Consider the following 23,561-nt stretch of genomic DNA (forward strand, 5'->3'; position numbering starts at 1 on the left):
ATTATTTAGGTCAAGTCATTGGAAATGTTCTAACTTGCTTTTTTGGAGCAAATAATTTTATAAAATTCCACTGCTGCTTAGATTTGTGAAAGTTTCTGTATTTCTTCCTGTCTTTGCATGAAGAATGTAGCATACCTTCAAAAAGAAATCAGCTGTACATACAGATATACACCACCTTTCCTACCAGAAACACATGAAGCTTAAGAATTCAGTCTATCATGCTTTTATGCTATCATGCAAGAACACAAGGCCACAGAATAAACTAAAAAAAAAACTGTTTTATTGTGACATTTATGACATTGAACCCTTCTTGATATGAATGATTATGGGTACTCTTGACACATTACATAATGTCATGGTGTAGGATGGCACTGATTGTCATCTGACTTTTGAGAATGTTTAATGGTCCCTACTGACCTCAGTGCATTTTGGTAAGTCACAGAAACTTTATCATCAGGTTTGTGTATACAGTTAACAAGTAGTTGGTCTTATAAGCACCATTACAAACCCTCACATTAAGGGTATTATTAATCTAGTTTACAAATGCTTCATTGATAAAAATAGCATGATTACAGTATACACACACTTAATTTACATGTAATGTATTATAGGCATAACTGAGATAAACTACTGAGCTAACTTTGGTTGATTGAAGTATTTAGACTGAATAATGGCAATTTTGGCTTCTAAGTTGTGTAAATATTACAGTGCATTTATAAATCTAGGTTGAAAATTTACTAGCACCAAATGGATATCATAAATGGCTGACCTAGTAAGTTGTAGTTGGAGAAGCAAAGTTTAAGAATTACAAAAATAGAGCTGTCCATCAGTTGAAAGCACATTCTGGTACTTCTGCTGAAATGATGACGTATCTCAGCATCAGTGGCCAACTTCCAATGATAAAAGTCCCAGTTTTCAAGATTCAGCATATCAGGGTAGCTCAGCTACACTTAAAAGCCTGAGAAAGTGGTTGTTTGAGCTAGGGTATTCATCCTGTACCTTGTTTATGTAATAATATAATAGTGCTTGTTCATACCAATGTACTCATGTAAGACTGTACCTATGATATGGAGAATCTGATTGGGAGGAATATGCAAGTCCTACCTATCTATCTTTGGTTTAATTATTTGGTCTTTGGTTGATGAATTAATGAAGCAATATCTGAATTTTCATTTTCAGGTTATCTCCCAGCTCACCACTGAGGTAGTCTTTGTCATGTTTCTCTTCAAGCTGGTTAAGTTCCTTCTTTTTATAGAGTGGAATACTACTGATTTGTAATGAATAATTTCCAGGCACTGGCTTCTTCTTTGTGAAATGAAGGTAACTTATCCCGTCCTTCTTATTGATTCTAAAGAAACCATCTTCATTTCCGGAGTCAATTAAATATCGGTTATGGTTTGTCAGTGTTGTGAGGGCTGGAAGCAGTTCCAGGATGCGATCTTTATTACTGAGCTCTGAGATGTTGATGGAAAAAACTGCTGCTTTCTCAATGTCCCAGCTGGCGAGACTGATTGGTGGTTCCAGCTCTTGCTGATCCTGCACAAGAACAAATGATGTTAGCTGGCTTTGTCAGAGAACGCGCCAGATGCACAAAGGCATATGTATTTCTTAGCTAGTTCTTATGTTATTAGTAAAATACTTTTTAAAGGAGATTCTGTAATATCACCTGTCAAAACGCACTCTTGGGAGTCTAGCTGCATAAAGACTTGTCAAAAAAAACCCGAGTCTATCGCTGTCTCTGCGTGGGTAAGAGGAGCATGAGACCTGCTGCAAGTTTCTGTGCGGGAGTCCTGCTGCCTCACAAATAGCAGCTGTGTGTGTTGGGAGTGTTGCTGGTCTCCTACACACAGCAAAGGCAAACCCTTTTCCTCTCTGTCAGGAGGCGTAACAAGCTAAAGTGAACCATGCTGGGTGGAACGTAACACAGACTATGGGGGTGGCACAGCATTTAGGTGGGGGAAACAGTGCTTCTGCACAGCCAGGTGCAGCAGGAGGGTGCTGGAGAAGCAGCACCACCCCTTGCCTCTGAGTGAAGGTTGCTGGGCTTCTACATGAGCCCTATATGTAATGGGACTGTTTCGGGAGCATACGTTTATAACAAAAATATGTTATGCTGCACTGGCAGAATGGTAACATTTCAGCTAAACATTTTAATTTGGAAAGTAAGGGAACGTCTATATTACCTCTGAGACAAGTGCTCTTATCCAGCACCTACCACAGAGAGCTTTGAAACACTTTGAATAAATGCAGTTTACAATCTCCGTGGTTACTGTGCTCAAAATCAAAGGTCTTCACTTTTCTGAGCAAAAGCATTTTGCTGCCTTCCCCTGTTAAGCAGATAGCCATGCACCGAGCACCAAACAGGAACTCCCTAACAGGCTCCCGATTTGACGACATGCACGTAAAAGCAACTCTTTGGCACGTACATATGAACAGAGAGAACACATGACATTTGGCTCAGGGTACTGATGGTGTAAGGACATTTCACAAGAACATTCAGTGTCTTTTACTGTTTTGAATGAAATGGATTTGCACATATAGACATACATACACACTTGCAACAGAATTACAAATATTTAAACAGTCTAGAGACCAGCCATGACCACTTCTTCTAGCCAGGTGAATGCGCATCCCTTCACCTATAACACCACCATCATCTTACACTGGATAAAGTAGTGTGAAGTCAAATGACTGTGGACTGGTGAAACTCTTCCTACAAGCTGTTCAGCTTGTTAAAGTCTCTATATAATTAACGTAAACATTAAGGTTGAAGTCCAGTGACTGGAGCTGCATGTTGGACTGTGTCATTAGCCTGGGCATTTCGAAGTTATACTACCAGAAGTTAAAATAAGCCAATCTTGCACCCCTAAGGCAACACAAGGAGTTTTAATTTTGCTCAAGAGAGACTACAGTAACATCATACATTACAAGGTCACGCTTCTACCATGACTTCTGCACTCATACTCTGAGGTGCAATGCTGGAAGTAGGCAGCTTCTGGACAATTTTGCTGCAAGCCAAACTGAAGAACAAACAGGATTACAACAGTCTCAAGAATGTAGTGTCTCTCTGTTGTGATCAATTCATAACAAACTCCAGCAGGAGGAGTTTGGTGAAGGATTTACTTTTCTTTAATGCTATTTTGAGAAATGTTTTTTAAGAACTAAAGGAAAATATCTCCCCTTCAGGATGAGTGAAAAGGGACGTGCATTCTTTATGTAAAGACAAAACTTGTAACACAGCAGACTAGTTTTCATGTAATATCGGTGCTGACATCACTTCTTATTGGTATTATTTGGTTAAAAAAACCCGACAACAATAGCTATGAGGAAGTGGAGCTGGTGAGCATTGCAACGGATCTTAAGCATGTCACTGACATGTCATTACCCCACTCAGAGACAAACGCAAACCTGCCCCTATCCCTACTGACTTCTTTCCAGTGATACATGGCGCTTGGCCTCCYGCCCTGCTGCCCAGGCCAGCTGGCGAGCACCACGTGCCTGGCTGCACTGGACTGCCTGCCTCAGCCTCGAAGCCTGGGTGACCGTAAGCATACAGACAAAACCCAAGAAAGGCTGCAGCAACAGGATGCTCTGGACTCCCTCCAGGTCCAGTACTTGTGTTTGCTCTGGGGAGGCTTCCAGCTCAGGACCCTCGCTATGGCCCAGCTTGGCTGGGGGACTCCACAACTCGGATCAACACGTTCTGCCTTTCCACCCACAAAGTCACATCAGTGTTTTACAWACCCGCTGCCCCCTGACATCAATAGACCTTTGCTGGTGAACACACTGCCTTCTAGATAGCTGGGTGAGCATTTAGTTTTTGTGTTTGATGCAGCACAGAAATTTAGCATAAAAGGCYTTCAGACACTGCCTGATGACAGTGAACAACTTTAAAAAGTCCCCACAGAACTTGATGTTCAAAACCACTCTTTGGTCTAATCTAGGTCTCTATTTTCTTCCTGTGGAATTCTCTCTTGGTACGCTTTCTTCTGAGACTGGCTTTCACAAGACAACCTCAAACCCTTTCACCCCAAAAGGTCAATTACCTCTGCTTCATTTGCAGTTTCATTAGTGCTTCTGCGCTTTCTTCCTCTCTTGGGATAGCCATTGATTTTACATTCATAACAAGCTTCTGGAGAGAGGGAGTTGTCATCTACTTCTCCACTGACTGATAACTCTTGTCCTTGACCTCTGCCTAGCCCCACTCCAGAAACACAGTGTCTGAGGAAAGAAGAAATCCAATTAATTCCAGTAAGACATATATTTCAGCAAAAGCTAAATTTAGGAGACTGTGAACAGAAATAATTGTAAAGCAATTATGTTGCACTCTTTTCCCAGGAAAAATTTCTATTGAAGTCAACAGGCAAAATTCTCACTGAATYGCAATGCAACCAGCTCTTTGATTTCAAGAATCTGGCTCCATAAGGCTTTGCCTAAGAGAGACCTGCCAATATTTAACAGTTCTAAAAACACAGGCTTAAGCTCTGAGAAGTTGTTATTAATTCCTGGCATCTAACCTGGAACACATTGAAAGAGACCAATTTTCAGAAAGTGCTGAAAAATCTGAAAATCAGGTCTTTCATAATGTGTCCCAAGTGAGCAACCCAAAGCTTTTAGTCACTTCTGAAAATTTAAGCCACAGTCTTTATGCCTTCCATTTCAGTGCTCAGTCCTACATGATGCCTTAATACTCCTATTGGGACAAATGAGAATTGGCTTTCTTGATAAAGTAGTTATTTAATCAAAAATGATTCACTTGGAAGACATAAGGATATGGAATGTAAAGAAACACAAAATCAGACAAAATTGTCATTTCAATCAGTGGGAGAAACCACTTGTATAACACTGTTCAACTCTGGAGCTGGTGGGGAGTGTTCCTCCCCCTCCCCCCCGCCTTTTTTTTTGAGAGAGGCAATGTGCTACAAATCTCAATGAGAGGTGTGAGCTCCCAAGTGGCAGGCTTGGAGAACTTGGCTAGCAGCTCTGGTGTGCAGGAGAGAGCTGAAAAGAGAAGCTGAAGAGAGATTATTGAGCCAAGCAGCCCTGCCTGGACCAAACTTGCTTAACCAGTAAAACCATGCAACTCCCTTCGCTCTGTTAGCTCTCCACTGCCTCAGGTCCAAAATAGGCAGGTGTGTGAAACCTGAGCACCTCCACAATCCCATCCCCTTTTCACTGGCACAATCGCTGGTCGTTCTGCAGCTCCACACTACAGAGAAAGGAATGGATTATGTCCCCTTAACGTCCATTAGTTTAAAATGAGAATCCCTTACCCTTGTCCTATTCTGAAGTAACCAGGTGGACATCCACAGACATAACCACCTTCAGTATTTGAACAACCATAACTGCAGGGAGCTTGTGCAGAACCGCATTCATTGATATCTTGGCAACCTCCACTAAATTGTTCATACTGAAATCCAGTAGGGCACATACATTTATAGCTTCCCAAAGTATTGTGGCAGGATGCTCCTCCACAAATGTGTGCACTGAGACATTCATTTTCATCTGGAAAGGAAGCAGAACACATCACGTTAACTTTTATTCTCAGGTCTAGTCTGACCTACCCCTTCAGAAAGGTCTACGCGTGACTCTGTTGCTAAACATACTTCCACATGAGCCGCCCAGAAACAGAGAACAGAGCCTGGCCTCACCCTTGGCTGGGGCAGCGGTCGCTAGGAGGTGACTACACTATACAACAGAGCAACACTTGGGCTATTCTACAGAAGATGTTTCATGCCACGTCAGCTCATGCTCTGCAGATCAGAGGAGCAGAGGAGGCAACTTTCTTTTGTTSCAGAAACAGCTGAGAAGAACAAAAAATTGTATAGCCAAGAACCTGGTCTTGTAATCTCATGTTTATAATGCTATACAACATTAAAGAAAAGGAGTAACAAATTAAAGTATGGCATCTTTTCCAAGCACTGAGAGTCCCTCTCTGCACAGAAACATTTAAATAGGAGGTACAGGTAAGGTACAGGAGCAAGCAGTAAAGTAAAAATAAAAGCWGCTGCAGGTATGAAAGACTGCCACATTCTGGGCCAGCCCTTCTCCAAACTTCACAAGAATGGCACTGTAGAAGTTCAAGGTCAGTTCAGGCTTGTTTACTGTAAATGGATGGTTTGTTAAATATAGTAGGTATGAATGTTTTCTTTGATGAGGCAAATTGCTTTGAACAGTTCTGAGTGCCGCTGTTCTCTGTTTTCTGTGATAACGCAGCTGAATGTGTGTGTGTGTCTGTGTGCGTACGCATGCCCAGCCTCGGACACCGCAAGGATAAAACASTCAGCACAGAGCAGCGTCTCTGACCTGAGCATCCAGATTGTACGGGAATAAGTACTACTTCAGAACATTTGTGTCTTTTTCGAACAATGTAGCTATTCTTGTTTAAAAGCAATCCCTTTACTTCTTGCAATGTGATTTATGGCATGGTGCACTACAGAACTGCCTGGGCAGGGGATCCAGTCACACACAGTACAGGCTTGGGAGGAACCAAAGCATTCTTCAGTGATTATCTAAATATGTGTTGCAGCAACATCAAAAGTCCCTGAACACTTCATTAAATATACKAAAAAAGACACAAACTGTTTGCAGAGTTAGGATTGCCAAGTAATATGAAGGAAGTGTCTTGGAAAAACCTATTACATAGATTCTTCCCCTGTGGTACACCCAGGAGATCTAGATAACTATCCTAAGCATATACAGTTACACATGTTACAACTTGAACATGTGGAGACCACAAGGTATTGAAACCTGGTCTRTAGGAGTTTTGCCATTAACTTGGAGCAGTATTTCAATTGCCATCATTAAGTCATCAAACCTAACACAGCTGAACTCACGACAATTATGGCAACATCACAAACACAAGTATCGTATCTCCAAGAGGAGATACGCTCCTTCGTCTAGTTTCCCACCAGCTTGAGTGTGGACGCTGGTGAAGTTAGGTCCCATATTTTGGGTGATTGTTGGAAGAAAAAAAATATGAAGAGAGAGAAAAAAGCAGGCACACTAGCCATAGGAAACGTATGAACTGTGCTGTCAGATGCCAGCTTGCTCTCGGGTGCTTTGCGCTTGCTGACACCCACTACGCTGCCGTGTTCCGCTTCTGCAGGAAGGAGGGGTGCCCCAATGCTGGAGGTAACCAAGACTCCTTCCCTACTGTTTGGGTTTCTGCCTGGACTACCTGGTGTCCAAGAAGGTGGGAATGTCAGCTAAGTCTCCAGTATTTGCTGCACCCAAATTGAAGTCTCTCTTTTAATGAGGGAAATAACAGTGCTTGTGGAATCTAACTAATATTCCCTCTACAAAATCTGCAGAGTAGTCAATAGGTTCAAAAGCAAAATAACAGTGTTTACGTGGTTTGGAAACTGAGCTAAAAATAGGTTTTTATCTAGGCCTGGCAAATTAAAACAGTATCACCTAGGAAGACAGGGATTTCACTTGGAAAAAAGTAAAGATGTTTCGCAAAACCAAGCCAGTTGCACTTTTTTGCATTCTACAGTATCCTACAGTAAGCAGACCAGGGAGTGCTGAAAACGCAGATTCTTATTTACAGGCTTGTTTGGTTGTTTTTTATCATGCAGATTAAATTTGAATTTAACCCAAAACTGTGCTAGCCTAATTAATATTTTGGAAAACCACCCCACTTTTGTGCTCCCTTCCTGTTCTCTTACATGTAATAGACTTGAGTGCTGCAGCACAAGCAGACAAACGTCATAGCAAGGATCGCATAAAATGTCAGGAAGTTTGGCAAGCATAATTAAAAGCAGAGACCTCGCTGGAGCACTACAATGATAACAAGCAAAGGTATTTTTATGTTTCCAAAAGCAAAGACAGACAAACAAAGAGTTATGAAGCCCTCCATTCTCAAAGAGGTCAACATACCCATTTCTAACTATCCACACAAGAATAGCTTGTATGAAGTCCGTTACATGTGACTAAAAATGTACATAACTGCCTTTAGTAGAAATAGGATTCATTCTTCATTTCTTTGAATATATGCTGTTCATACTACATTGCTGAAACATGTGCTGAAACACAGGATCCAATTCCTTCTGCTCAAGTCATACTCAGCAGTAACATTCTGCACATGCAGCCTCATCTATGAGGGCTSAGAGACTATGGACAGAACCAAATTTTAAACAGGGAAGAAATATGCATTTTAATGGTCCAATCTATTTACTTTCTAGCACAAAAAGGAGTACTACCCTTTTGCTATTTATAACCAAAAGTGTCCTGTAAGTATGTATTATAGACTCTATTCCAATGCTTGTAGGGGAGCATCTCTGGACAGATTGCAGCAGTCTTGCTGAATTAYGACAAATAGCTAATTTTGTAAAGAGGGCAGGTTTATGCACAACCACCTTCCTCTAGGTGTCCTAAAACTGATAAAAAGCATAGACTGAGTATGATTTTAAGAGAAGCTTAGATGTGTTAGGCCAGAAGTTTAATCTTACACTGTAACAATTCAGACTTGGGTTTGACTCTGCCAGATTCTACCTACTATCAGGTCTCGGATGGGAGCTGTGTCTCAGTACAGTGTGTTGCATGGCGGAGCAAGGCATTCTGTGTCTGGGTCATGAGATATATGAGTAAGAATAGTTCCCTCAAGCTGATATAACTTCTAGAACCCTCAAGGATGAGCTTGTGCTTAAATACTTCATTGAATCAGGGCCTTGGCTAGTGGGTGTTTCTTATCAAGCTTTGTTTTCACCAGAGGACACTTCACTGGGCTTTCTAGATTATAATCAGGAAAAAAAAAGGCAAATTGCCCCACTGTTCTTCATATCTTGTTGCTAATAAAGGTAACAAGCATTTTAATGTACAAATTTAAAAACATGACTTGCCAACACATTGGTTCCATTGGTAATGCTGGAGATATCCTTGTGGGCAGCTACACCTATATCCTCCAATTATATTCTGGCAACCGTGCTGACACCGGTGGTTTCCATCACATTCATCAACATCTACAAAGGTGAGATACACTCTGAATCTTGAGAAAGAAGCTCAAATTATGCTATATTTGAAAAGTGTATTACAAATAATCATATATATTCATGTATCATATACAACTGTATATTCCAGTATATTCCAAAACACTGGCTAACCTTTGGAGACCACTTCAAGATTGGATTTCTGGCTCCACAGCAAGTAACTTAGGGCTGAAAACTACTGAAAGCTCCAATTCAGCCACAATATTCAAGGCTTCTGCACTGTGCTATGGAGCAGAGAGCAGAAAGCCATTTGTACATGGGACCACCAAGGCCTTCCCACTGCTCCCAGCTACTAGCAAAGAGCTCCTTGGCTGGAACCTGAGCATCCAACCAGGGAATCTCAGTATATTTTGTTTCAAAGCAAACTAAYCTCTGTCCCAGCAGAGGCTCTAGAGGGTCTAAGAACTGAGAGGAATAAAGTCAGCAGCACTTGTACTATCTGTTTAGCAAATTGTCTTGAACTTGCAAGACTTCCTGTCCTCAGTGGGTGCCTCAGAAAATCAGGCAGGATTCAACAGAAGTTCACTGAACTTCTGATCCTTAATCCGAAACATTTCAGGTTAAAGGCTAAATTTCACTTTCCACAGAATATTTCTGTCCAGCTCTTTACCATCCAGGATTAAATCTATCTATTCAGGCTTGTGGAGAGAAACATCCCCTTGCTGCTAACTTTCCATACCCACATTCCCACATATGATCTACGTGCACTCACTCCATAGGTCCTCCCTGGATGACAGGATGACAAAAGACCAGGGAAGCAAGAGAAGACCAATTTAAATGCACTGTACGTTTCACTTACCTTCACAGCTAAGCCCAGTTTGATCAAGTGAGAAGCCACGCTGACACTCACAAACAAAACTTCCTGGTGTATTCTGGCAGATACCTTTTGCCCCACAGAGATTGATTTCAGTAGCACATTCATTATTATCTGAAGGAAATCAAAGCCTTGGTGTTACTTTTTACTATCTGTTGTGAAGAYAGCATTTAGCAACGCTGACAACAAACAGACTGTGACAAGCCATCGAGAAACATTAGCAATGTAGTTGTCTTATTGTCCTCTCCATTTTCACTTTATCCTACAGAAGGAGGGCTAGTATTATATTTTCATTAGAAAACACTAGCAACAGCTATGGGAAGAGAAATGTTTCCTTTCTTCACCAAGAACCTGGAGTTTGATGTTTCTGTCTCATACTGATATCACAGGATCAGACTGCTGCAAACCAGACCCAACTTGCAGAGCAGAAACATAGCATTTGCAGGAAGTAGTTTCATTTGACACTTCCATAGACCTAATGGGTACTTGTTTAAAGGACAACTGCAGAAATGTATGTATTTAGTGCTTTTAGTTTAAAGGATCCTTGACACGACCTCTAGTGAGGGACTTGCAATGAACTACAGAAACATAAGGAAGTTTTCACTTGCTGGTGAATAAAATGTTAGAAATGATTTACCATTAGTGTTTTTACTGTATGGTCCTTGCAGTGGGAAAATTCAAAGACACAGATTGTGCAAACATGGGAAGGTAGAAGGGAGAGCCTTCTTGTACATTCCGCTCTAGAGGGACTGGGATCAGTATTTCACCTAGCTTTCCATTTGGTTTCTTAAAAAGCTGATTCCACCTTCTTGTTATTTTGCTTCTGCAGGAAGAGTCAGTAAGAAATCCGAAATCTGAGTTGACATTCCCATGTGTCTTACCTATGCAGGCCGTATGGTGCTGAGTGAATCCAGGAGGACATTTACAGGTGAAGCCCCCAATAGTGTTGACACAAAGGAACTGGCAGTTGTGCTGCTTTGTTGCACATTCATCAAGATCTAAAAAAGAAGCAGACATTTTTCACTTGTGTTGCCTTTGGAGGAGCCAATAGTCCCACTGGATTTAGACAGAAGTGAGTGCAAACAAACGACATATCAAATGAAGCCTTATGAATCTACACCTCATTTTCCATGCTGGCATCCAGTTCCTCTCACATGGAGCCCCACACGTAGCGAATGGGACTTTGGAGTTGTGCTAACACAGTATTACAGCAACCACTCTCATCTTTCCAAAAGATGCTATTACAAAATAAATGTCTGCTCTCATTGCAGTCTATAAATGGGAAGTCTCCATCTTCACAAGAAACACTGGCAGACTGCAAAATAGTATTGCACTGAAGAATGCTATTACTCCAGAAGAAATATGCTAATGACAGAGTAAACTGTTATTTCCAATTCCAAGGTTAGAACTGCTGCTCTAACGTGTGTGGGTTTTAGTCAGACCTTTGCTACCAAGATACATAAATAAACAAAAATATAATGAACATTTTTAGACCTCTCCTGTACTGCTGTCCCTTACCCAGAATGCTGAAGAGGTGGAAGGTTAAAACTTTGTTGAAGTTGGACAAGGTTCTGCAAACCCTGTTCATTTTTTTGTTGCAGATCATTAGAGTTACTATAATTAGCAGCCATTAAGATACATTTATCATTGTAAAATAAGGCTTAAATCAACATGCTTACCATTGTAAGATGAACCGTTTATACTGCTGGTTCCCAAATCTTTTAAAACCAGCTGCTATCAGCCTGAAAACATTCATGGAGATCTATTGTTCATCCATATTATCAAGTTAATTAAAACATCAGCTCCATTCCATGCAACACAGTTTCCACTGTCCTTAATACTTATACAAATAAAGCAGACAGATTTTTATTATCTGAATGTTTTTGGATTGGTATTTGCCTGTGAAACACAAAATTCCTGCAGTACACTCTTTTCTTCTCACTTTTTACCTTTGCAGCTTCTCCCATCTTCTTGGAGGATGTACCCTTTTGGACACGAACACTGGTAGCTCCCCTCCATGTTTTTGCAGATGAAATTGCAAGGTTTCGGTGACTCATTACATTCATTCAGATCTAAAAAAGGAAAAAGCAGACACCTCAGTGCGAACAAACAAGATTTGTGATAATACTTCTTAAAATACTCAGAAGATATCAGAAGGAAATCCCCCAAACCTGCTAATGAATGGCATTTACTTTTCTCATTTTTCAGAATTTCTGTGTTTCCTTCTCCAAGCCTTCTTATAGTAATAAACTTAAATAAACAACATAATGAAAAACCTACCTATGCAAAGAGTGCCAGTTATATCTGTAGTATAGCCAAGATTGCAATGACAACGATAAGATCCTCTCTCATTGATGCATTCCCCATTACGACATACATCATGAATAACTTTGCACTCATCAATATCTGCAATTAAATAGAGGTTAGCTCAAAAAGAAAGAATAAGAATATATTTTATCCAACTCCAGTAGTAACCTGACATGAAACCCCCCCCCACATAAAAACAACATAAAAGCACGAAGTATTTCACAGACTACAGAGAAATACTAAGTAACAAAACATGAACAACTAGAATTGATCATGTATTAGCCTCCATAAATAAATAAATAAACCCCACTTTGCTTTCAGATACACAAAGAGCTCTTAATCAGCATCTACAATGCACTCAAATGTGAGTGTGCAGACACCAATCCAAGTGCGCGTCAATCACAGAATGCAAAATAGGCATCTGCAAAGCTAGCTGGTCAGGAGCCCAGGACTGGGTGGGTGCTGTGTCACCCAGCGTCTGCAGCTACGTATCCTCCCCCACCACAGCCTGCATACTCTCCACACAAAAATCTGCCGAATATTTGGACTGACATCTGAAGTATTTAACAGCATTCTATTTAAGCAATTTACACCATTTAAAAGTGCAAAAAGCAAGAGTTCATAACTTATTACTAAATCTTGCGTTGGGTGAYGAGGCCTTTAATAGCTAAGTCAGTACCTGCTCCGTTAGACATGTATCCTCGGCCATGAGGGCAAAGCTTTTTGAAAGCCACAGTGCCTGGGAAGGGGCAGACCTCACAGTTTGGCCCCCAGCCTCGGCCACCATCGCAGCAGCATTCAGACTTGGTGACAGAGTTCCTGTTGCTTGATCCGATTTGACACATACTTTGTAACACTTCAGTGAAGCAGTAGCCCTCCCTGTTGTCTGAAAGACAAATTATGCATCACACAGAATCCTAATGGTGATGACCTTCAGAGGGTCATGAGATATTAGGAATTTAGACAGAAATATAAAAGGAAGGAAGGCATACTTCACCCTGGGGCTGTGGAACTGAGAATGAAAGACTACCAGCAGTAAGAAAGAGAACACGATGTCTAAAGGAAACAAAGAAGACAGGAAATTTAGCAAARGGTGGAAACCAAGTTACATTATGCTTATGAAAAGATATGTTTCTGTTTGTACCCAGAGAAAAAGGACTGGCTGAAAATAGGAACTGAAGGAAAGGCAGAGTAATTCCAGGCTGACTACCACCACTGCACGGTGAGCTTTCACAGCGTGCCAACACAATCTAACAGACCAAAGCAGGCAGCACCTGCTTATGAAGGCCCTTTCCTGAAGCACATTAATTCAAGAGCATGTTTACTCACTATTACATCTCTAAGCTAAGCTCCTGAGGACTTCTTCAAAATATAGTAAGTTATTAAGTGGTAAAGCAATCCCAATCAAGAGTCACCATCCACTGCCAAAAAAAACCTGATAYAGAGACTCCCAGAAAACAGAATTTCTGCTATTAAAGTAAGAGTTTGCTGGGGTTTTACTGCGGGACTTACCAAGGCATTCGTTCTGGCTGTCACTGACAGTGAATCCCTCATTGCATTCACATCTGTAACTTCCCACGGTGTTTATGCAACGGCCATTCTCACAGATCCCAGGTTTGGTTTGACATTCATTCTCATCTGCATTTTTGAAATGACAGACAAAAATCAAGTCCCTCACTGGATTAATGCAGGTTTGAAAGGTTTCTACGGAAGTTTTTAAGCTGTGCATTCTGTCTCGTTAAAGTTGCATAAAAGATGATTTTCTTAAAACTCTCTTTTGTTCTATTTTCAGAGGAAAGATAACAGTCCAGCTCAAYATTACACATTTTGTTAGTAAGTTTTCTCTGCAATGTGCTTCTCACTGTTTTTCAAACTTATTTGAATTATTATTGAATCTGCTGTGGAACTGTGCGTTTGTGAGTTTCACCACTTCAGTGTCACTTACCCATACAGCCTTCCGCATCTGGTCGGGGCTGATAACCTGGTCCACAGATACACATGTAGGTACCTATGAGGTTTTTGCACTCCATTTGTTTTGAGTCGCAGTCATGAATACCTTCTTCACACTCATTCTGATCTAAAACACAGGTTTAGACTTCGTTAGAGACAGAGATCCTCCTGGAAATTCACAACAGTAAGTTCTGACTTCGTAATTCTAATCATAATCGAATTCTACACAAGCTCTTACTGTGCTAAATTAAATATAAGGTTTACTATTCTAGAGAAAATTGATTTCTCCTAAATCTTGCTCTTTTCTCAGGGCAAGATAAAGCCACATCATCTAATATGACTTCATTTTATGCAGATGTATAATTCCACAGGCAGAATAAGGCTAATATAGTCAACTTTATAATGCAAACCACTGATTTTCATCCCAGATTCTTCTCTCTGACTCTGTTACTTCTTGGGATTAAAACTCCAGCCCACTACCGCAGCAGTCTGGCCGGAACTTTACCTCTGCACATCCTCCGGTCCTCTCGCAGAACGTAGCCAGTGGGGCACTTGCACTCGTAGGACCCAAAGGTGTTCACGCAGCGGAAAGCGCACAGCAGAGGGTTCTGGATGCACTCATTCACATCTGGATTCGGAGTGACAAAGACCATATGGGAAGTGAAACATGCTTTTGCGAGATGCAGCAGGCAAGAATACACCGTGTTTAGTTATGTTTGATATCACAAATCCCAATTTGCTATGGGCTAAATTTTAATGTTTGAGACCCACAGTTCTACTAATTATGGATTTCTGCTTAGGAACAGCCAGCAGGCATCCCATTTCCCAGGATGTTTGCACACCTACCTGAAGTTTCACTATCTTCTATGGCAAACAGCCAATGGAAGTAATTTCCAGATCCATACTGCCAAAATACTGTCCAAGTTAAAACATCTCTTCTACGCATCTAGGCTCAGATTTTATGGGTAGTTATTTTTAAATTCTAGGTTCATTAATTCATCTTCTTTGTATGTGAAATTTCACAAAACAACACCCTTACTGGAAGCTTTATCATTTTGAAGTGCATTTATGCACACTCTGTGCTACTCCAGAAATTATTGCTAACAATGTTTACACCCTCTGCTAATTCCTCCTCTGCAGCTGGAGCCTCTCACTCAAATTCCATGAGGAAGTGAATGAAGATCTAACTACACATAAAGCTGAAACAAACTAATGTAAAAGTAGAAGTATTCTCTTGTAAGGGATTGCAAACTAGATGTGACAGATAATTTAAGAACAGCTGTGTCAGGTCAGATGAGAGTGTCAGAATGTCCTAGGACATCTTCCTCTCTCTGGCAGTAATTGGAGGAGAGTATTAAAAAAAAAAGATCTTACCATATATGCAGAGATGTCTCTCCTGCTACAGCCCCTCAATTTAAGGGCTTCCACAGCCAAAAGCCACATCTAAACTATCAAGCTTAGCTTCCACTGATGGATTCCCACACAAATTTGTACAATCTTTTTTGGATTTATTTATACTTGTGGTCTCACTAACATTCTGCAGCAATGAATTCCACAACTTAAGTAACTACTATGCATATAAAAAATGTTTGCTTTGGTTTGTCTTACATTTTCCCTCCAGCTCTGGTATATTTATCAGTCATGGCTTTATAGATTTCAATTGCGTATTTCTTCAGCCGCATTTTCACAGTGAAAAATTCTATTCTAATTAATTTTCTCCATACCTCGTCTATATTTCTGATCTTCCCTACTAATCCATTTTTTGCACACTTCCAAATTTTTACTTTTGAAATAGAAGACCAAATATTCAACATTGGGGTATCATGGTTACTTTATGGTATTGTAATTGGGTTTTCTGTTTTGTTCTCTCTTTCCAAACAAACCTAAGAGCTCCATATTCTACTCTGATCTTTGCTTAGCATTTCAGAAATCATCCACAGTGACTCTCTTCGCTCAAGGGTTATTTGGGARACATGCTAAAACTGCACGCACAATAAGCAGCATTTCCAGGGAGTGTTCTGCAGGGACCATACCCCAACATGCTYATGTCCAGTAGCAGTTACTGCCTCAAAGCCTGTTCACTCAATTTCTAGAAAAAAGGTACCACGGTTCAAGGTCAATAACAGAACGAGGAAATTATTTTTCTGTTTCAGATAAAGATGCATCATTCCAAAAGTGTCTACATTTTTTTTTAGCTGCTTTAGTTTCTTCAGCTGTTTCTGAAATCAGGACACTATTTCACCACACAACTGCAATGACCATCCCGAACACTTGGGAGTCTCACCTTCACAGGTCATCATTGGTCCAGGCTCAAATCCCTCAACGCAGGTGCATTCAAAGCCTCCTACCACATTTCTGCAAGTTCCATTTCCACACGGATTTCCAACAGCACATTCATCTGTATCTGTGTGTAGTCAAATCAACACAGGAATACATGGTTACGCTAAACTAGAAAGTATAAAACTTAAGGTTATTGATATGCCAGTTTAAAATCCAAGGTTAATGAATTAGTTATAGAGTCTTACCAAATTCTGGGACTGGTGGAGATTATCTGAGCCAAGCCCCTACACAGCACAACCAACTTGCAGCAGGTAGTTCAGGCCCTGCCCACTCAGGTTTTCAGTAACAACGAGGATGGACTTTCCACAATATTAGAATAATATATCCCCACTGTTCCTTACTATCATACTTAGTGATTCAGAAGATGCWTTAAAATAGAAGATGAAACAGCTATACTTACCTACACACTGAGTTCCTTGAAGGATGTAACCGTATGGACATTCACAGCGGAAAGACCCATCTGTGTTGATACACTGCCCAAATTTACAGTTATCTGGATCAAGGCACTCATCCACATCTTGACCGGAAATACAAAGAATATATTTAGTTTTAGAACCCTCTCAAGAACAAGTTTTGTTTTGACAGAAAATATTCCTCAGTTCACAGCAAAAATACTGTTATTATTTGAAATTTGATTGTTAGGATAAGGGCACAGAATCCAACTTGCAGGTCATCCTTCAGAAAGCAGAACAGAAACTGATTCCAAATGCAACATAAAATACCTCTCCAAGCAGGGCCAGAGGGAGAAGAGGAGATATCAGAAACGGTAGCCATCTAATTCTCCTTAAATGAAACACTTTTGCCAATACAGCTGAAGTGCTGTTTGTCTTGGGAGAAAATATAATGCACTGAGAGGATCCGGGAAACTATGGTTTGCACTACTGGAGGATTAAAAGCTTTCACTGTAAATTAGGTATACATATTCTATATGAAACAGAAAGTATACAATATGGTCCATTTGCTAGTTATACACAAGTCTTCTAGAAAATTAGCTCAGTATTAATTAGAAAGCTAAATGTGCTGCTTTAAAACAAGATTAATTGCTGATATACAAGGGATTAAGGCTTGAATTTAAAATCTCTATAAATAACTGAAAATAATGTCCAGACATTTCTAAGATTCATAGCTTTTGGAAATAGTTGCAGAGATGTTCTTTTCAGTTGAAAGGGAGGGTAGCTTATTGGTAAAAAATGGCATACTAATGCTACAATGGTAACATGCAGTTCAGTCACTTACCCAGCCTTGCATCACCAGGTCCGACAAGGATGCCAATTCCAAACGGACAGATCTGCCGGAATGCCTCTGTAAAAAACAAACAAAGAAAAAAAAATCCCAAGCCAAACCATATGTTAAGTTCTGTCTTGGCAATCAACATTACCCATGAGCTACAGAACCACTAGCCTTAAGAACAGGACTGTRGTGCGTGTGCTTGAGTTTGCTAGCCTGCATTCAGGTGGGATACAGTGGAGAACACGTCAAAGACAAAAACAAGAGTACCTAAAARAACTCCACTGCCTTGGACATGCTAAGACATAAATTTCCTAGGCTCAGGTATCTTAAAGACTTTTCTTTTTTAAAAGATGAGAAAAATGGCCATGATCTCATCATATGAGAGCAGTTTGGACTGGGAAAAATACATGAAATGACACTTCTAGGAAATGCTGTGAAGCATACYATGCTTTTCCAACTGACTTTGGTTCAAACACTCCAGGGGCAACTGAATGAGACACACACAGAGAATAAGCCTCGAAGGAATACTGCAGCTGTGGGCTGCAATGTTTTTTTCCCCCTTGGCTTTCATGAGGATTGTCTGCAAAGCCTCTACATGACTTATTAATGAAATGAACTGTATTAATGGATTGCTGCAACCCATGTGTCATTATGAATTATACTCTACTATGATGGTACAATGCCCTGTTGACTTTTTTGATGTCTTGTTAGTCACAGTCTTGCAAAGGATAGTTAAAAGGAAAGTGTTTAGCATAATTTAGGGTAGGGACCCTTTCCTTCATCAAGGCCTTAGTGATGCCATTTCTTTTTGCAAGTCCTTCACAACGATGAGTTGGAGAAATTATTTTTTTTCTTATAATAAACATGGACAGAAAATGTGACATGGTGACTGACACGTGGATCTAGTTCTAGTTCTACTGTTCTTAAAAGAACTAACGAGATTTTATGTTTATGGTGCCACTTCCTATACTTCCTTACAATCAGATGAATTCCTTTGTGTCTAGCAGATTTGTACAGTCAGAGCCTATCAAGGACCTAATACTCTCCTCTGATTTTAGTATTTAACACCTCCAAAGCATTATACTCTCCACCTAATCATACTGACAAATCTACAAAGCAAACATGGAATACGTATTGCTTGAGAGACTTTTTTGTGACTGCAAAGGCGTCTACAGAGACCGCTGTCAACTGTTATGGTTAAACACCTCTGGAGAATTATTTTCCCTAATTCCTTCTTCTAAGAATCTCAATCTTCTTTCAGTTCTGAGAGATTATCATGACACCAAGGTAAAGAATTTAATAACGCACCGTCTGCTTCCTCTGGGCAGAGTTCACACGGATCACCCCATCCTTGTCCCTTCAAGGCACAACAACACTCTTGTTTGGAGTGGTTTCGGGACTTTGGCACAGAACATTTCCCATCTTCAAATTTGGTAAAGCAGTAACTAACTCTCAGATCTGCATAAACAAAAACTTATTGTTACACACAGTTCGACTGACATTGTTAGTTTTTACTTTTAGGCATTATTGCAGTTACAGGAGAAAAAAGACAACAACAGAACACCCAACTCTCATCTAAGACCATCAAGAAGGACCATTATGGGCTCTGACTGAAGAGATATGAGGGGGAAGAGCTCTCTACCCCAGTGAAGGAAAGCTCTGGGACAGAGCCACCTACTTCAGGCAGAGGAAAAGGAGGAAGAGTTTTCCTCCAACGTCTGGCAGAGACAGAAGGGTTGTACTCCTGCATTTGCTTCCTCCTCTTTAAAAATGCCGAACATTGGAAAAGTTTTGAATCAACTTGTGAAGATAATGATGGGCAGAATTAGAATTAAAGTGACAGAGGCTATTTCCAATAGGCTTTTCCTTCCTCATCTCTTCCTGAGGTACACACAAACTAAGAGAACTGGCCCTGTGGCACTACATTTTACTCCATTAAGTCAAATAACCAAAAGGCTGGAGCAGAGCTGAGATCACAGACCACAAGCATCCAGCAGGCAGAGAGCTGGCAGCTCCTTGGGTTGGCAGGCAGACAGCATCAGGGCAGTTGTGGAAGCAGCTGCTCATCCAGTTTTCTGGCTGCAGCATCAATGCTGGACAATGTCCAGACTTTTTATAAAAAGTTCTAGGTAACAAGAAATTTTAAACAAAAGTTTATTTGGCTTGAAATATTCAAAAACCAGTCTTCAGGGGATGTGGAGAAACACATTTCTCTAAGTTCACAAACATGTACTTTCCTCTGACATTATGTGTAAAACAGGGGTCTTTCTTGTTTTAATAAAGGATAAGATTATGTCTTTTTAATTTTTTTGGAGTTTTTAGGGGGTGATTTTTCCTCACCAGAGGAGAACAATATCCTCAGCATAAAGAAACCTTATTTATAAAACCTACAAAAGCACAACTAAAACACTACTGCTACTTTCACAGAGCTGAGGGAAATAGCTGTGCCAAACTGCATGGTGGTTTGGAGACTTGGAGGAATGTTTACTGCAGGTTGGATTCATTTTACCAAAACCACAGTTTCATTTAGCCCACTGTGAAGTGAAGAACTCACTATGGTGTCAACAAGCATCACTGTTCTGTGCCAAGTATAACTACAGAGGTCCTCATAAAGGTCTTACTCATCAGTGGTTCCCACTGAGCACACTGTGTATAGACATTTAATGATATACCTATTTAATCATTTCCAAAGTCTTTAAAATAACTCTCCCCCTAATTTGTTGTGCTTATTCTTTACCCACAGAATAAACCAACCTGCAGCTTTTCATTAGCAGATGTTCAGCTTTTAGTGTTTGATCACTGTCTTAGCGCCCCTGCTTAGGCTCTGAACAGTATATGCAATATTTTGGAGGCCACAAAAGCATTTCAATCTTTTCTAAGCAGATTGGTTGTTATCATCCATACAACACTGTTTTCAAATTTTTTCCATCAATCTTTTTTTCCACCCACACACTTGCGGAGAGAAATAGCATATAGCACATGTTAGAGAGAATTCGATAAGTGCTAAGAACAGCCTTTTCCTGGAAATGCTGCTTTTAGCACTGCACTGCAGTTGTCTCCTCTCTGCGTTCATGCTCCATCTCAATGTCAAACACATCTTAATCTATACAGAGTTCCAGGTAGCTGCAATGTTTCTTCCAGGGGTGCAAGACAGGGACACAGGGCAACACAGTTTCCTCATTTAACCTGGTGCATTTAACATTATCTTTGCCTCTATTTTTTTGCAATCTTTTCTTTAATGACAAACAGATGTTAGGGCCAGACAGCACCTGGCCACAAGTACAGGATTATCATGTTCTCCTTGTGAAAAACACTGTTTCAGTCTAGAGTGTCTTTGTTGTATTAGAAACTGGCAGCTAATGAGGCTTTTATAAAACAGAAAACAAACCTGAAAATGCCAAAAAATGGGACTGAACTTACCTTGACATCGTCTTCCTGTGGAAGATAACACAAAGCCTTCTGGACATAGGCATTTGAAACTGCCTGGAGTGTTGCTGCATGTGCCCAGTGCACAAATTTCAGGCTGTTCTACACATTCATCAATGTCTATAGGAAAAGTAATGCAAGAGATGAGAAATAAAAATGTCTACGCTGGCAGCTGTACAACATAAAACAGAATTACATCATCTCTGAAACCTAACAGATTTGAAATTGCATATGTCAAGGGAAGAATAGACAGACAGAGGGACAAGAAATCCATGTGTGAAACTGAGGGCTAGTTTTCAAAACCTCATGCAGTGGGCACACCTCACTACTATACCATCAGCCAAACTGCCTGAGATCAGATCTTTCTTGGGATCAGTTCAGGCAGCTTTGGCTCAAAAAAAACTTGGTGAGATTTTTTCTGAGAATARGTGATTTATGCACACACAGGCTGCAGTTCAGAACTGTACACTACCACAAGAGAATCTCTACCTGTGTTTAGATGCAAAGGAGAGTGGCAATAAGTAGCTAGGAAAACAGACAGAAGAATAATTAATATAAACACACCTTCACATTTGTCATTCTGCAGGACATATCCAGGAGGACAGATGCATCTGAACGACCCATCCAAGTTCTGGCAGGTGCCAGGTGAGCATTTTCCAGGCTCCAATGCACACTCATTAACATCTGAAAGAAGAGAAAGGCAAAAGTAGTTATCTCAAATAAATTATCTCAATAAATCTGCTGTTCGAGCTGCTTTAATTTTGCTCCCACAAAACTAACAGTGGAACTTCTCAGGAGTAGGGGATGAGTTCTCTGGCTCTTGGGTCTTTGGCAAGAGACTCATCTGTGATCTAGCTAATAATGTTAAAAGAAAGAGCAAAGACTTCTCAGGCTAGGCAATCAGTACCTCCTCATCCCCCACGAAGCAGAAAAGGGTTAGAGAGTAACTGCTTCTGACAGAGGGCAGAAACCAAGGAGTGCAAAGAGCCGAAAGCCTTCTGCTTGCTTATATGTTCAATAGCCAGGTCTATCAAAAAAATGCTGCAGTATATTGCCATCATTTTCTTCTGCTACATACAGTGATGATAGCCTGAGAACTTTTTCTGACCTCTTCACTGTTTTACTCAACAATCGGTGTTCAAGGTTTGCTGCACTTAGAATCATAGAATCAGTAACRTTGGAAGATCTGGAGATCACGCAGTCCAATCTCCCATCTCAGCAGGGTCACCTAGAGCATGTTAGACAGGGTTGCATCCAGGCGGGCCTTGAAGATCTCCAGAGAAGGAGACTTCACAACCTCTCTGGGCAACCTGTGCCAGCGCTCTGTCACTCTCACAGGGAAGAAATTCCCCCTCACGGTCAGGCRGAACTTCCTGTGCTTCAATTTCTGCCCGTTGCCTCTTGTCCTGTCACATGGGACAACTGAAGATAGTTTGTCCCCGTCCCCTTGACACCCTCCCTTCAGGTACTTGTACACATAGATACGATCCCCCCTCAGGCTTCTCTTCCCCAGGCTGAAGAGGCCCAGCTCTCGCARCCGTTCCTCAYRGGGCAGRTGCTCCAGCCCTCTAATCATCTTCGTAGCCCTACACCAGACTCTCTCCAGYAGCGCCATGTCTCTCYYGTACTGGGGAGCCCAGAACTGGATACAATACTCAAGATGGGGCCTCCCCAGGGCTGAGTAGAGGGGCAGGATCACCTCCCTTGACCTGCTGGCAACAGTCTTCCTAATGCACCCCAKGATACCATTGGCTTTCTTGGCCACAAGGGCACATTGCTGGCTCATGGTCAGCTTGTCGTCCACCAGCACTCCCAGGTCCTTCTCTGCAGAGCTGCTCTCCAGGTCAGCCCCCAGCTTGTACTGGTGCCTAGGGTTATTTTTCCCTAGCTGCAGAACTCTGCACTTGCCCTTGTTGAACCTCATGAGGTTCCTCTCCGCCCAACTCTCCAGCCTGTCCAGGTCTCTCTGAATGGCAGCATGGCCCTCTGGTGTATCAGCCACTCCTCCCAGCTTGGTATCATCAGCAAACTTGCTGAGGAGGCACTCTGTCTCGTCATCCAGGTCGTCGATGAAAAAGTTGAACACYTTTTCTACCCTAAGCCAAAACACTTACCAACACAAGTCCTTCCATCCAGAGCCACCTCATAGCCATCATTGCACAGACACTGGAAGGACCCAATTGTGTTCACACACTGACCATTCCTGCAGAGCATCCCGTTTCCACTTGCACACTCATCCACATCTAAGAAAAATAACATTGAAAGACACATGAGAAACACCTGCAACAAGTAAAACTGGGAATCTCAGAGCTCTGTTCACGCTACATCAGCACAGAAACTAATACAGTCATTCCCTATTTCAAAAGCAAGTGAAGAAAAAATACCACTATTTGTCTATGTTATAAAATTTCCATTAAAAAGCAAGATTAAAGGAAAAAAAGGAATTGCATACTTCACAAACAAACATTCAAAAAGTTACAGAAAGTGAGGACTACCTAATCAGA

The 23,561-nt window shown here is 41.0% G+C and overlaps 1 protein-coding gene across 1 annotated transcript in view; it reads right to left on the reverse strand.

Annotated features, from left to right (window-relative positions):
• Window positions 1-258: 258 nt before the first annotated feature.
• Window positions 259-23,561, reverse strand: part of FBN1 (fibrillin 1) — a 142,150-nt gene continuing 118,847 nt past the window's right edge. Inside the window, exons 46-64 of the mRNA XM_085303420.1 lie at window positions 23,172-23,300; window positions 21,622-21,741; window positions 21,052-21,177; window positions 18,940-19,089; window positions 17,638-17,703; window positions 16,802-16,918; window positions 16,346-16,465; window positions 14,567-14,689; window positions 14,057-14,188; window positions 13,624-13,749; window positions 12,791-12,997; window positions 12,085-12,210; window positions 11,754-11,876; window positions 10,686-10,802; window positions 9,790-9,918; window positions 8,844-8,963; window positions 5,274-5,505; window positions 4,047-4,221; window positions 259-1,536 (exon numbers count right to left, since the gene is read on the reverse strand). Coding sequence (XP_085159546.1) covers window positions 1,147-1,536; window positions 4,047-4,221; window positions 5,274-5,505; window positions 8,844-8,963; window positions 9,790-9,918; window positions 10,686-10,802; window positions 11,754-11,876; window positions 12,085-12,210; window positions 12,791-12,997; window positions 13,624-13,749; window positions 14,057-14,188; window positions 14,567-14,689; window positions 16,346-16,465; window positions 16,802-16,918; window positions 17,638-17,703; window positions 18,940-19,089; window positions 21,052-21,177; window positions 21,622-21,741; window positions 23,172-23,300 — 2,828 coding nt within the window. The 3' untranslated portion in view covers window positions 259-1,146. The remainder of the gene's footprint in view (window positions 1,537-4,046; window positions 4,222-5,273; window positions 5,506-8,843; window positions 8,964-9,789; window positions 9,919-10,685; window positions 10,803-11,753; window positions 11,877-12,084; window positions 12,211-12,790; window positions 12,998-13,623; window positions 13,750-14,056; window positions 14,189-14,566; window positions 14,690-16,345; window positions 16,466-16,801; window positions 16,919-17,637; window positions 17,704-18,939; window positions 19,090-21,051; window positions 21,178-21,621; window positions 21,742-23,171; window positions 23,301-23,561) is intronic.

The sequence above is a fragment of the Rhea americana genome, unplaced genomic scaffold, assembly GCF_003343005.1.
Source record: "Rhea americana isolate MKP2758 unplaced genomic scaffold, rheAme1 scaffold_2, whole genome shotgun sequence".
NCBI lineage: Eukaryota > Metazoa > Chordata > Aves > Rheiformes > Rheidae > Rhea > Rhea americana.